General features: G+C 41.2%; 1 protein-coding gene across 4 annotated transcripts; it reads right to left on the bottom strand.

Moving 5' to 3' along the window:
• Window positions 1-7057: 7057 nt before the first annotated feature.
• Window positions 7058-14303, bottom strand: LOC141812205 (BEL1-like homeodomain protein 7). Of its 4 annotated transcripts, none has more exons than XM_074700245.1 (5): window positions 13722-14303; window positions 11635-12684; window positions 8695-9071; window positions 8549-8609; window positions 7058-7950 (listed from the first exon to the last, which is right to left on the bottom strand). In XM_074700245.1, the coding sequence occupies exons 2-5, from the start codon at window positions 12541-12543 to the stop codon at window positions 7318-7320; spliced, it is 1980 nt and encodes a 659-aa protein (XP_074556346.1). In that variant the 5' UTR covers window positions 12544-12684; window positions 13722-14303; the 3' UTR covers window positions 7058-7317. The 4 variants fall into 4 exon arrangements, with proteins under 4 accessions (XP_074556346.1, XP_074556349.1, XP_074556347.1 ...); XM_074700248.1 differs by lacking the exon at window positions 13722-14303 and adding an exon at window positions 13506-13686; XM_074700246.1 differs by lacking the exon at window positions 13722-14303 and adding an exon at window positions 13520-13686.
• Window positions 14304-15031: the final 728 nt, after the last annotated feature.

Raw genomic sequence — 15031 nt, 5'->3', positions numbered from 1 at the left:
AGGTATGAAAAAAAGTCATCTTGAACTCTCTATACATACTACCACTTATATTTTTCTGTTTCTAACTTGAGCGTCGGAGTGGCCTCGCCAGGAATCCCCGACGCCCTGCTAATCCGTTCGTTCAGTTCTTTCTTTCTCAGGTCCTTCTTATCGGCGGGTTAATACAGGTTGGCGTGACATTTTATTGACTGGTGGCTTGACTGTCGTCGGCATTGAGCCAGAATATTTTGGCACCGTCTGTGGAAAATCTGAGCTAGACGTCACGATGGTTAATACCAGACGCACCGCTAGCAACTGAGACCCCATTGAAGAAAGGAACCAAGAGGAAACTGTTACAATGACCAGAGATGAGTTGCACCAGATTGTGCAGCAGGCGATAGACGCAGCCTTGCGAAATGCCCAGACTCAACCACCTTCAATGCCGGCGTTTCCGGGCCTGAAGGGAGGACAACGACCCTCGCCCATTGAGGAAGTGTCGATGCACGCTGGATCGACTAACAAGGATATGAGGCCTATGGAAGAGGATTCAAACGGGTCTCAAGCTGAGGAAGTAGTCCGAGATGCACCTAAAGGAAAGGCCCCAGTAAGCTACGCAGCCGACCTACCCGAAACCCCTTTTGTACGGAAAATCTTGGAGCAGGAGTTACCTCAAAATTTCTGACCTCCACAGGTGGGAGAGCATGATAGGTCAGCCGACCCCGAGGATCACTTATGCTGCTTTGAGAACGCCTCCTTGCTGCACCGATACACAAATGGAATCAAGTGCAGAGTATTTCTCAACACCCTTTCAGGGTCGGCCCAACGCTGGTTTAATAAGCTACCGACAACCACCATACAGTCCTTCAAGGACTTCAAAGAGATCTTCTTGCACCAGTTCGCCAGCAGCCGAATGCATCAGAAGACCCCGTTAAATCTATTTATAATAAAGCAAAAACCCCGAGAGGCTCTGTTGGAATATCTTCATCATTTTAACCAAGTTGTGTGGGAAGTACCGTCGACCCCGTCAGATGTTCTGACGAGTGCTTTCACTCAAGGATTGCTGAAGGCGATTTCTTTTGGTCCCTCGTAAAAAAGTCGCCAACCAGCTATCATAAATTAATGGAACGAGCTACTAAATACATACACTTGGAAGAAACCCAACTAGCTCAGCGAAATGATTTTGTGTCATCCCTGCCTGCTGAGAAAAAATCGATGCCGCCCCCTCCACGAAGGGAAGTTCCAACCCGACCTCTTCAGAACGCTCGTGCACGTCGAAATGAGCGAGTCATGCAGACCGCTGACGACCTGCCCGGATCGGCTGGGCAAAGAGCCACAGCTCGGCCAGGGCAACCAGCTCGCTTCTGCGTGTATCATCGGTCTAGTGGGCATAGTACGCAGGGTTGTTGGCACCTAGCTCAAGAAATCAACCGAGTCATTAGAGAGCGCCAGCAGCAAAAAATGACTCTACCAATAATAGAGCGGCGCATGATAGAAGAGCGAGGCGTAAGAGGTGATCAGAGACGCCGAGCTGAGCCAAGACGGGTCGACCCCAGACCTCAACCTAGGCAGGAAAGGGAATGCTGATCTCCTCTTGGCACAGATTTGTTGCAAGCACCAGAGGGCAACGGACATGAACACATGCCTCGTTCGGAGCCCCAACCAGAGGCTCGTCGAGATCATCGAGAAAACCAAGATAACACGCCCATCATGGGGAAATAAGTATGATAGTCGGTGGTCCCACGGATGGAGATTCTAATAGGGCCAAGAAGGCCCATGAGCGTCGGCTGGAGACTTACAGTATCAACACCATCAGGGCATTGAGACAAGCCCTTCTATTTACTTTGGATCTCAAGATCTGGAAGGAGTTGTCACTCCTCACGATGATGCTCTCGTCATCCGAGCTACCATCGCTAATTATGATGTGGCCCGAATATTTGTAGATACGGGTAGCTAGATCAACGTCTTGTACAAAGATGCCTTTGACCGCATGTAAATTGATGGGGATGAGTTACAACCCATGGCGACCTCCCTCTTTGGATTCTCAAGGCATGAGATCCGACCTCTCGGACAGATACGACTACCATTGTCTTTGGGGGAGGAACCTCTTCGAAGAACGTGAAGTACCCTTTTCACAGTAGTAGACGCTCCGTCTGCTTACAATGTTATCTTGGGACGACCAACCCTCAGTTCTTTTGGCGCGGTGGTATCCACCTATCACCAGAAACTGAAGTTCCCAGTACATGGTCAGGTCGGATCTGTTAGCGGAGATCAGAATATAGCCCATAAGTGCTATATAGATATGGTCCAAACTGATCTTTGAGCAGTAAGAAGGAAGCAGAATACCGAGGTAAACTTGGTGCAAGATACATCACTCCCGCGGCCCAACTAGGAAAAGATACCAGCACGAATAGTACCTAAGAAACCTGACCGAGTCACTCACATAGCAGCTGACCTATCGCTAGAATTACAAGAGCAATTAATTGCCTGTCTGATCCAAAACCAGGATATTTTCACTTGGTCACCATCAGAGATCATTGGTATGCCCCCAACAGTGATAGAGTATAAGCTCAATCTAATTCCTGGAGTCTGACCTGTCAAACAGAAGATGCGACATTTCTCAGCTAATCAGGACAAGATCATTAAAGAAGAAATCAATAAGTTGCTGAAAGCCGACCAAATCAAAGAAGTACAATTCTCAATTTGGCTCGTCAATGTGGTTATGGTACCCAAATCTGGTGGTAAGTGGCGAGTTTGCATCGATTTTTAGGATCTCAATAAGATGTGCCCGAAGGACTGCTATCCTCTCCCTAGGATAGATCAATTAGTTGACTCCACCTCGGGATATGAGCTTATCTGTATGATGGATGCGTATCAAGGATATCATTAGATCCCACTAGCCCAGGATGACCAAGACAAGGTCAGTTTCATCACGGTTGATGGGATTTTCTATTACACAGTTATGCCCTTCGAATTGAAAAATGCTGGCGCCACATATCAACGACTCATGGATAAGATCTTCAAGCAACAACTCGAATGCAATGTGGAGGTATATGTGGATGACATTCTCATTAAATATCTCTGAGCCGAACAACTCACATCAGACATCAAGGAAACATTCAATACACTCCGACAATACGGCCTGAAGTTGAATCCCAACAAACGCCTATTCGGTGTAAAAAGTGGATGTTTCCTGGGATATATAGTTACTAAGCGAGGAATTGAAGCCAATCCAGCAAAAGTCTCAGTTGTCCAAGAGATGACTTCTCCACGGAATGTCAAAGATGTATAGAGATTGGTTAGACATATCACAACTCTTTGCCGCTTCATTTCTCACTCAGCGGGAAATAGTTTCCTTTTTTCAAGATCCTGTGAAAAGCGGCTCAATTTTTATGGGATGAGAAGTGTGAACAGGCTTTTACCGTACTTGGATGATCTCCTCATATTGGCTAAACTTGACGCCCATGAGCCTTTGTGGGTCTACTTGTTAGCATCCAAGGAAGCCCTGGGCTCGGTCTTGGTTAAGCAAGAAGCGCAGATACAACGTCCGATATATTTTGCGAGCCATTTATTGAAAGATGCGGAAACTCGTTACACTTCCTTAGAGAAATTAGCACTTGCTCTCACCCTGATGGCTCGGAAGCTGCGTTCTTATTTCTTAGCACACCCATTCACAGTGCTAACAAATAGCAGTTTGAGTCGGGTGTTGCTCAATCCCGATGCCTCTAGACGCCTCATAAAATGGACCACCGAGCTAAGTGAGTATGACATATAGTATCAACCTCGGACAACCATTAAATCTCAAGCTCTAGTCAATTTTTTGACAGAAGTCATAGGCGGAGAATCCTCAGAAACATAGAAAATCTATGTGGACGGATCGACCACCAAGAAAGGCAGTGGAGTAGGGGTCTTATTATGCTCCCCTCAGGGAGAAACATTGCAATTAACCATAAAGCTATAATTTTAAGCTACCAATAATAAAGCCGAGTATGAAGCTCTACTCACCGAGCTGCAAGCAGCTCAGCATGTTGGCGCTACCCGAGTTATTATTCACTCGGATTCACAATTGGTGAATCAGCAAATTAAAGGCCCATTCGAGATACGTAATGATTGATTGAAGCCACCAGATATTCACATCAAATTTGAGGCCAACTCTATATAGGAGGGCTTCGTTAGCCACCAGACATTCACGTCAAATTTGAGGTCAAACAAGATCTCGACGGCTGTCAAGAAAGTGTGATTCAACCTATACTGACCTAGACTTGGTTGAGGGAGTAGATCAGGACGTTAAAAAGTTGGCCAAGTATAAGGCTGGGGAGGTTTGAGAAAGAAATATCTATTTTTTCAACCTTTGTGAGAGGTCGAGTATTTATCTAGGAAATTATGGCCAAGTTGAGCAGTCAAATAGATAACACTCATCTCTCCGTTTTTAGGAAAGAAGAAATAATGAAAGGTAGAAGTGTCAAGAGGGATCTGATAGATTTGAAAAGCAATAGCAGCACTACAAACTAAACGGTAAGAGTTTGAAGCAAGTTGAGACAGGGAAAACTGAAAATAGGTGGCCAGGTTTTGGAGGAATGAAGGTAGGGGAAATCGTAAACCCCCTTCTAATTGTCCTTGAAAAAAGGTGACATAGCCAGGGGAGGTTCGTGGGGTCGCTGATCAAAAGAAAGGAGTAGGATATGGTGGTCTGAGGGGATGCCGAACTGAGCTCGCAGTAGTATTTCATCATCCACGGTGGAGAAGGACGATTCTTGAACCTCGTACCAGGGGATAGAGGAATCCATGTTAAGGTCGAAAAACTCAAGACGAAAGCCCACTAAGTTAAGATATATGGTCGGAACAAAAACCTAACACTCGGAGACCGCTAAACTATTAAAAGTTGACTGTCGAACTTACTAAATCGATAGAAGGAATAGGAAAATGTGGATTCAACAGAGGCGACGAATGAATAAATGGCGCCAAAAGAGCTAAATCGAACAGGAAAAAGTTAGGGTTATCTGAGACAGATGACGAAGATCACTAGGGTAAAGGAGAGTAAAATCAACCACGACTTACGAAGATCACTAGTGGTTGGAAGAAGGCGACGAAACGCGCAACACAAAGATCAATGGTAGAGGATGGAAAAAGGCGATGTAGGGCGCGAAGACAGGAGATACGAGAGCTAGGGTTTGTGGATGAAGATAGTGATGATGGAAAAAGATGTTAAACTTAAATCAAACGACTCATGAATCCTCACCGTCGAAAACCAAATCAAGGGACCTGGTGAAATGGAAAATAAGTCAACAAAGCTTACAGTAATAATTTCAATTGATATAACCCCATACGGTATGGCCCGGGGGTTAACACTGACAATGACTTGAGTCCAGTCAGTCGGACTTCACCTCCTTCAACTAGACTAGGTCGGGAGGCTTATGATCCGGTAAGTATAGGTAGTGATGACGTGGATGATGGATAATGGATAAGAGTGGAGATACTGAAAAACTAGTAAAACACCTAGAGGATCCCGATCTCTCTCTTAGTAACCATGATACCCGACCTTAAGAAGGGGCCGACCTCTTTAGGAGGTCGGCACGTTCCTTAGCACAGGTATCGAGATCTTCTTAAACTTCATCTGATATACCCCAAGCTCTTCCTAGACTCAGTCTATATACCCCGATCTCTTTCAGTAATTTTAGCAAAGTACACGCATCATATGCTGACCTCATGACTTTGTCCCCAGCTCCATGAGCTGACCTCATGACATGCTCCCGGCCTTAGGAGCTGACTTCATGACTTGGTCTTAATATCACCCAATGAGCTCAATCGGACGCTCTGGACAACTCGGTTATACATATGGAAGCTCAGTCACACGCTTAAGTTCAACTTGGCTATATGTATAGGTGAGCTTGACCGCTCACTCAAGACAGCTCAGGCATACACGGGAAAGCTCAAAAACACATACTTAGTTTAGTTCGACAATTCATATAAGCTCGAACAATGTCCTCATAGCCCGGCCACTCATACAGATCAGTCACGCATTTTTCGACCTCAAGCATCCGGTCAGCCATCAACGGACAATTAGGCCTACTTCTTTGTTAGACTTATCAACTCATCCAAAAGGATAAGGATATAGACCGAATGCCCAGACTTGGTCCCCAATCATCCTAGCCGTCGAATAAAGACAACCAACACCGCTAAGCCATCTGATGTTTGGAAACTGTCATAGAACTGTTAGTTGATGGCGCTGTCACAACCAATCATAAGCAAGGAGATCCGAGATCACGTCCCCGCTACATTTATATAAACCCCACAGATATGAAAGAAAGTCATCTTGAACTCTCTACACATACTACCACTTCTATTTTTCTGTTTCTAACTTGAGCATCGGAGTGACCTCGTCGGGAATCCCCGGCGCCCTGCTAATCCGTTCGTTCAGTTCTTTCTTTCTCAGGTCCTTCTCGTCAGCGGGTTAATACAAGTTGATGTGACATTTATTGACTGGTGGTTTGACTGTCGTTGGCATTGAGCCAGAACAGGCATCGAAGAAGAGAAAGAAAAATATGATTTTCTTTTCGCAAACAAAGACGACTCTTCTTCACTAAGCTTTCATTGCGTTCCCAATTTTCTTCTTCTTCCTCTATGGAATCTGACATCTATGCAAGATCTCCTTTTTCTCTCATATTAAATATTGACTTGAACGTCGAAATGACCACACCGATAAAGCTAATCAACCCTAACACTCTCTACATCTCAGGCCTCTGGATCTAGGACTTTCGAAAGACAGACGTAGCTTCAGAAGAAGAGCCTGAGCAAATAAAAAAAGACACCATCATTTATATTTTAACCCTTTATCTCACATGCTGACTTGTTCCACATTATGATATTGCTACCTCATTTAAGATTCAGAACCGAACAATTGAGGGAAAAAATTCAGCCTCAAATTTTCAGTTACATACCAACAAAGAACTCGTCGGAAAGCTATTCAACATTACAAAAATGCATTTGGACTAGTAATTTATGGATATTATAAGAATTTTAAATATTAAATTGTAAAGTTATACAGCCAAAAAAAAAAGTCATTTACAATACATAAGAACTGTCTGAAGGCCTTTGAAAACATCCATGATTCAAGTAGTATACAACACAAATGGTTATTCTTTACATGTTTTCCCCTTAAATTACACAAAAAAATATGCTTCTTTCTTTACAACAACTACCCTACAATTCCACTAGTAGCCACTTCTTTATGTTACATTGTATACCATGATCAATTCACAGTTTCTCCTGTAAATTTGCATCTTAGAACACATTATTCTGGTTCAGAGTTTCAAATAGAAGTCATAGCCAACAGAAATTAGTCTACGAGACAAAATCATGCAGCAATTGTGCAGATCCAAATCTTTGCTGATCACCGACCCCAATGTTTGTGTAATCATAGTCATCAGTTCCTGGTCCAGCTGCAGTGGTATCGTAAACGTTGTTTCCTCGCACGGCAAGAAAACTTTGATGGTTGTCAGCCATGGGAAGGCCTAAATCACACTGCTGAAGCCCCAGTGTGAGAGACACCCCAGTGTTTCCGCACTGGCCTAACTCAGCCATCTGATATGCAAAAAACCTCCCACTTCGGTCTGCGTTGGCAAGAGCATCTTGTAAAAGGATAGAATCTTCTACAGCCGGCCTTTGGTTGCCGATCTTTATATTCATATTGGCGACTTGGGAAGCTGATTCGTTTTGAAAAGCAGCAGAGGACCCGACCATTTCGATGGGTGGAACAGGACGGGGTTCACTTATCTGGTTTGTCAGGCATCTTGCAGTGGCTGGATTTTGTAGGTCTTCATGGTCCTCCGAGGATTGAGTGTCTTCCTTTGGTTTTGGTGGATTTTCTGAAGAAGAGATTGAGTCGATTTCAATATCACCAAACTCTTCTTTGTACATGTCTTCAATCATGGGCTTCCAAAGACGAACTCGTGCATTGATAAACCAGTTTGAAACCTTGATAAAGTAAAATAAACATTTAATTAGAAGATTTCTAGTACTGTTTAATCTGAAGTGCAAATGAAACCAATAACACTTGGTGTCTGCAAATTTACAAATAAATGAAATGATGCATGGTATAGAATTGCCAAAGCAGTCATGAACAGGAAGCATGTACAAGACTGATCCTACAAATTATTGTTTTGTGTAAACTGAGACTGAGTGGAGCAGTGATTATTTGAGAGTTGAAGAGAAATGCGAGAGGACAGAAAAAGGAACCATAATGGAGTTCTTCAGGTTGAAAAAAAGAACAGAGATGTTTGCTATTGACTGAGATACGATGAAATGTTTGCCACCAGTAATCATTATCGTCTTCATCAAGCCAAGCTGTATTTCTCCTAATCATTTCGAATTGACTTCATGGAATTTATCCCTCCATTGAACTTTATGGAGGGATTTATTATTAGTAAAATCAAATCAATTAAATTAACTTTATTATATTTACTAAAATTTGCTTTGGCACATCCTACTCTAATTGATTCAACTCTTCAACTATAAAAATAAATTGGTCATCATGACTTACCAGCAATACTCTAAAACAATTAACTCAAAATACCTGATTTCTTGACAATCCTGTCTGTCTTGCAAGTATTAGCTTCTCAGAATCCTTTGGGTAACTGCCAAACAGTTTGCAACATAACTATTAGGATATCCCTTGTATCTACAAATGAACCAGGAAAAAGATAAAATTTTTGAGCTCACGGGTGAAGGAAGTGCTCAAATAACCAAGCCCGAAGAATTGAGACAGACGAATCAGGCAAACCCCTCTGTGGCCTCCAGGAATGTGGTTGCATCATGCCAAATTGCTGCATTGCTCTCTGTTGCCTTAACTGCTGATCTATGTGTCGTAGGCGAGATAACCCACCACTCATACTACCTGAGTTATCTGGTTCTCCTAGGCTTTTCCTTACAACTTGAACTTGATCACTGATGGCATCTCTCAAGCAGCGAAAACGTCGAGAAATTGTTTGAAGAGCAAGTGAAGTGTATGGTTTAGCAGCTCCACTGCTAGCTATCGAGTCAAAGTATGATACTATTATCAGCATCTGATGGTAATACTGTTTGTATCTTCTGTCGACCTGCAGTGGAAGGAGTCAAACATGGGTCTATTAGAGAGAATGGGAATGTTGCCAAATCACACTCGAAAATCAATAATTCACCCAACCCATCATATCAATTCACAGTCCATTTTTTTTGGGCAGAATCTAACCAGAAAAGTTAGCCTTGGAATCTTACAGATGTAACAAAGTCACAGTAATAATGGTTATCGAACTAAGCGCCTTGACTTTTTACTACTTACACTATCATCATCAAGAGAAATGTAAACCTTTAAAAAAAATATTGTTTCTGGCTTTCTACAATGAAACAAGTAACCTCCACTCTTACACCATCAAACTATTTTAGTAGCCTATTTGATGATCCAATCATATTTCCACACTCCTGGATTATTTTCTTATAATGATTTCTTAGCTAACAAGATGACAACTTAGCTATAAATTATTTTTATAGACGTTATAATACATGGCCCTAATCCTTTACTAATTTGATAAGAGAAAAGCAAGATAATAATTCTTTTACAATTCAAATAAGAAGCTAAGTGCTACATAAGCATATAAGACACAAACTAATGAATGCAAATAAACCTCAGACCTCGAATCCATTTCATTGGGTATTATGACTTTTCTAACTGATCAAATTGACCAATAATTTAAGTACTTAAGTTTGTGTCAACTCAATCTAAAATAGTAGTCTCATTGACCAACAATGCAACTCAAATTAGAAGTCTATACAAGCAGCTTGATTAACTTCTTTCGCTTCATTGTAAGTCAACAGAAGTATGTTCATTTATCAAAACTAAAACAAGGAATAAGACCATTACAAGCTGGTTGGTTTATCAAAATTAAACTAAGCACATTACATCCTGGCACTCTTTTCTTCCTGATTTTTTTCCTTTCAATGTTATTTTTACACAAACTATGATTTCACAACCTTACACAAGCATTATGACTTTCCTCTACCATTCTGTGCCCACCCTTATAGGAAAGCTTTGTATTATGTTGATTTTCTCAGCAAAGTTGAACTACAAGCAATTCTGTGATCATTCGCCTAAATCTATTGTAAGATTTACTCTTTCAAATCTGCATCATATTTGAAGCTTTTCAGTTTAACAGTTGGAGGCACAACAAAGGTCCATAAAAAATTCTCTTCCGTGAACCTTTTCTTCACTCATAGAGCCTGGTGAAATTGTTAATATCAAAACTAAGCTGGTAGTACAAAAAAAAAAAAAGAAGGAAAGAACAGTAAGATAACTTGCTCCACATTAAAGGGCACATTAACCATTTTCATTACCTCCTTTGACTGCAAATAACTTGAACACAACTTGCTAATTTTTTGGTATTTTGTTACACTCTTAATATTTGTGACCAATATATTGATAGTAGAGAGTAGTGACAACTAAAATAAGTTGATCAGGTCTAAATATATTTTCCATCAACTGTTCTTTCCCAGTGGAAGAGAAACTGTTATCATCTCCTACCCCAAAAATCTCCAATACTAATAAATGGCAAACATAAGAACAAAGAACTTATGTCATATTTAAATTACTTCCAGAAGTATGATTGTCCTTTGTACTGTTGTAGACTTCTATGACCAGGTGGTCCATGAAAAGGGCCTAATCCTACCAAAAATGACTAATCACTTGGAAAGTCACATACTTCATATGTGTACATCAAAGGCCTCCACACCTGTTGATTTAAGTGGGGCCAGGTGGCCTATGAAGTGAGGCAAAGCGTAATTGTTTCCAAAATGAATAAACACTTTGGAGAGGAAGCATTTTCTTCATAAACAACAGCAACAGCCTCCATCTCCATTTGATTAATAGATGTGGCACCTCACTCACTAGCAATCTTTCATTCAATACCCAACATGACATAGAGGTGTAAATGGCATGTCACTCATCATATAAACATGGTTGGGACTGCCCCCAAACTAGTTATACAGGAGCCACCTTAACTCAACACCAACTCTTTATGGGCAAAATGGACCATAAAGCAAGGGAGAGCCTACTCCATGGGAAGGGAACACCTTTATGTTTACATATGAAGGATCCCTTCACATGCTCATTTGAGGACTAAAATGGTTATGGGACCTAACCAACCAAAATGGGAAAACTAAGAAGAAACATTTAATCGGTGTGGAGAACCAAAAGAATTTATTGAATAACTCCAATGGCATCTTTTGAAGTAGAGATACAACTTTAATAAATATAGATTTAATCGATTTCATTATTACCAGTGATATCTTTACATAGAGCTCAATAAAGGAATCAAATCCGTATGGCCAACCCCAAATCCTTGGGTAAAATAGAGCTTGACAACAATGATGATTGGAGTAGTGCACTCTAGTGTACTAAATAAACTTTACAAGATGGAATTCAATCACATTCTAATTCTCAACATACTCAAATTCAAAGGCACCATCTCGTTCAAAAAGGTAGTGATGAAGAAAAATAACAAATCAAACTCAATCCAGTCAATCAAAATCTAGTTAAAAGTGGTTCAACTGTAAGCACGACATAATTTCAGTAATCAAAGATGATGAAGCATTAATCCAATAACAAGAAAAGGAAAGGAAGTAGGGTACCTCATCCAACATCCCCAATAACATTGTGACCTTGTTCTGAAGATCCTGCTTTTCAGACGGAGAGAGCTCACTAGACAAATTAGCAGCAGCATCTTGAAGGTTTGATGTCTTCCCTTCACTCTTTGAACCACTAGCATCTTTAGGTGTAGTGGGATTAGAAGTATGGCTACCTTGGGTTTTGTCTGTTTTCTTCAAAGCCTTCCCAACATTAACTACTTCATCAAGTAATTCTTGTGCTGCCTTGAGATACTTGGAATTTGGGATTAATAATGTTGTAAGATTTGGGTGCCCGTAAGACAAGGCACTACCATGCATATGTTTGTTTTGAAAGGTTTCCTGGCTAAAAGAAACAACATTTCCAGAAGCTGACTGATGCGAACCTATATAAGAGAGATCCGAGCTAACAGGCCGGCACTGAATTGAAGGAACAGGCATTTGTGTGTTAAGGCTAAGTGATAAACCCTGATTTTGCACTGTTGGTACATTTGATTGCTGCAAAGACAAGCTTTGTCCATTTAGGATGCTCAACTGTGTCCTCATACTCATATGAGGATCATCAGCATGAAGTAGATCATCTGAGCCATTTATCGAGCCATCAATTGTCTGCACAAATAACATCTCGTTTCTCCCATCCTTCCATGTATTATAAGTATGGTTGCTGAGACGAGTATTTACTCCAGTAATGCCTTGTGAAAAGATTGCAGTGGCAACAGGAAGCTCATGATGGTTCAGCTGGGTTTGAGTATTGTCAGCTAATGCATCTGCAAATGAGGAATGTGAGAAGCTAAGATACGTCATGGTGCTAGGAACCAATGATTCAGAATAGGAAGCATTATTCCCTTGCACAATGGGGGTATGATTTGAAGCAGTTCCACTTTGATCATCTGATATTGAATAGAAAGTAGGCATGTCTTCCTCCCTTGACTACAAACCACACATTCGGATCATTGCAGTATTTTGACTAGAAAATAATAACTGCCTTATTCACAGGAATCTCAACAAACTTAGACATGGAATGCTCAATCCCCTCATGAAGCACAAACGATTACACTGAAACAACAAACAGTAGAAAGTAAATATTATGAAGAACTGAACAGAAGATTAACAGTATAAAAAAATAGGAATAACTGATGGATCAGGATAAGGGATTTGCATGCTAGTCTGTAGGGAAAACAAATTAAGTGGCTACCGAATTGAAATAAAATCTGCATGAGCACTAGTACCAGAGCATGAAGGATAAGATGCTTACCATGATGTCCAAAGCCTAGGTAAGAACAAAATCATATTGTATACGCCAAAAGAACAAGTAGCTTCTCCTAACAGGCACAATAAGTAGTATAAACTAATCCAAATACTTTATCCTCTTTCAATTGATTAGTTTTTGTGAGATCAGAACTTGGGGACAATTATCAACCGAGGGGGAAAAGAATCAAGTTGCACCTAGAAAAGCAAAAACCCAGCTCTAAACCTCTATGGCACCATAAACTCCATTAACACTTGATCATCATCATCAACCGTGTTTATAAGGCCTACCATATCGTACACCTACTTATCCAGCTTAGGACCAGACAGTTTTCCACCAAATTAATTAACAAAAACAAACGAAAGGGTTAAAGGGTAGAAGTAAAACGAACTGTGAGCCAAAAAATCAAACTTCGACGAGGGAGAAAAGAGCATAAGATAGCTCACCAGATGCAAGAAACCGAAGCACCATAATACCTAAGAACAATTGAATCTAATTATAATAATTATTGTCCCGAAAAGAAAGACAAAAAAATTTAATCTTGCAAAGAAGGAAAGAAGGTTTCCTAGAGAAGAACTTTCTTTTGAAAGATATAAAAAAAAAAAAGGTAAGGAAACATGTAAAAGACCCTGGTGAAACAACCTTCCAAGTTTCTTTTAAAATTAGATAGAGACGGATATAGAAAGGGGGCGGAAGGAGAAGAACTGAGATGGTCTTGATGTTGATCCGAAGAACCATGAAAAGCGTTAACACAAAATTAACTACGTCCTTGTTGAAGAAGAAAGATAGGAACAGAAATGATAGAGAAAGCAGCAGAAGCACGCGGGAAACCAAAGTCCAGAACCTGGGGAGGGCACGGCAGGAGGGGAATAGAAATAGGCGATGGTCGGCAGCTGCTGCTCTCCGCGCGCCTCGTGGAAAGCACAAACTCACAGCCGTCGGCCGAGGATTATTTCCCAATCCGGAGACAAACCGATCCCAAGACCTCAATCCGCAGGACAACAAAGCTCTCTCGTTCCTAACCGCCCTTAGAATATTATATCTTTCTAATACACTCTCCCCACTCTCATCAGCATCCCAAATTGCCAATATTAAATTCACAAAGTTTTCAAATCCCTTTCTCTCTCTCTCTCTCTCCTCAGATTACCACAAGCATGCCCAAAAATTCTATCTTGCACGTGAGTCTACTTCTCCCTGCCTCAGCCTGGTGGTAAAAGACAACCTTTCCCTCTATTCCTCTTCCTACCACTTTCTCTCTTTATCTGCAAGTCTTCAGAGGAGCCGAGCCGAGGAACCGCTCTCTTTATCTGCAAGTCTAGAGGAACCGAGCCAAGCCAAGGAGGTTCCTTGCTGTTGCTTCTTAGGAGTTGGTGCTGAGCATTGTTAAGGTGTTCTATCTCTAACCACCAGTTGGTAGACCTAAAACCTGCTCTTTAAATCAATTTGTCCATCTATTTGTCCATCTCTCTACTCTTAATCCCAATCCCTCTCTCTCTCTCTCTCATTCATTTCTGAGCATGGGGACGATGTTGACATCTCACAGCCCAAACCGCACAAATCCTGAAGCTACTTTACGAATATCCAGTGCAGTAAATGGTGTGCCACAGCCTGATTAAGGATAATGACAGCATTAACCCCATTTCTTACAATCTTGTGGAACTTCCCACCGCACCAGTGTGATCTTACTCTGTCTTGGTCCCCTCTTTTGGTTGCATGGGCCATGACATGTGTTGATTACGTTTCAACGTAACTTCTGCTCCAAATCCACAATTTTTTTTTAATCATCCTTGTTCTTGTTTGTTTATAGTATTATACTGCTGCCGCCTGCCTTGTTCGTATTTTAATTCGGCGGTTGATTGTGAGCCTGGCAGCTCATCATTGGATTTAGGTGATTTCTTGAATTTCTAACTGTTGTCTTATGTGAACTCAACTAGACAGAATAAGGGGGATTTGATTAGTCTAATGCCTGTAATAATAGTATCGATACTATTGAGATAAGATTCTGATTATTTGATTATAAGTTTTAGAGCGAATATGACGAACATCAAATCTTTTATTTGTCTCAAGAATCTACAGGCTTAAACACACGGCTGAAAAATACCCCCGTAATGAACTCAGTCGATCGTCCACTTGGAGCATAAAAATGCAATATAT

Source organism: Curcuma longa, chromosome 18 (genome assembly GCF_044706935.1).
Source record: "Curcuma longa cultivar G26 ecotype Majalengka, Jawa Barat chromosome 18, ITB_CL_G26_1.1, whole genome shotgun sequence".
NCBI classification, from domain to species: Eukaryota; Viridiplantae; Streptophyta; class Magnoliopsida; order Zingiberales; family Zingiberaceae; genus Curcuma; species Curcuma longa.
Note: the sequence above shows the minus strand (reverse complement) of the source record. Positions and strands in the feature narration are given on the sequence as shown.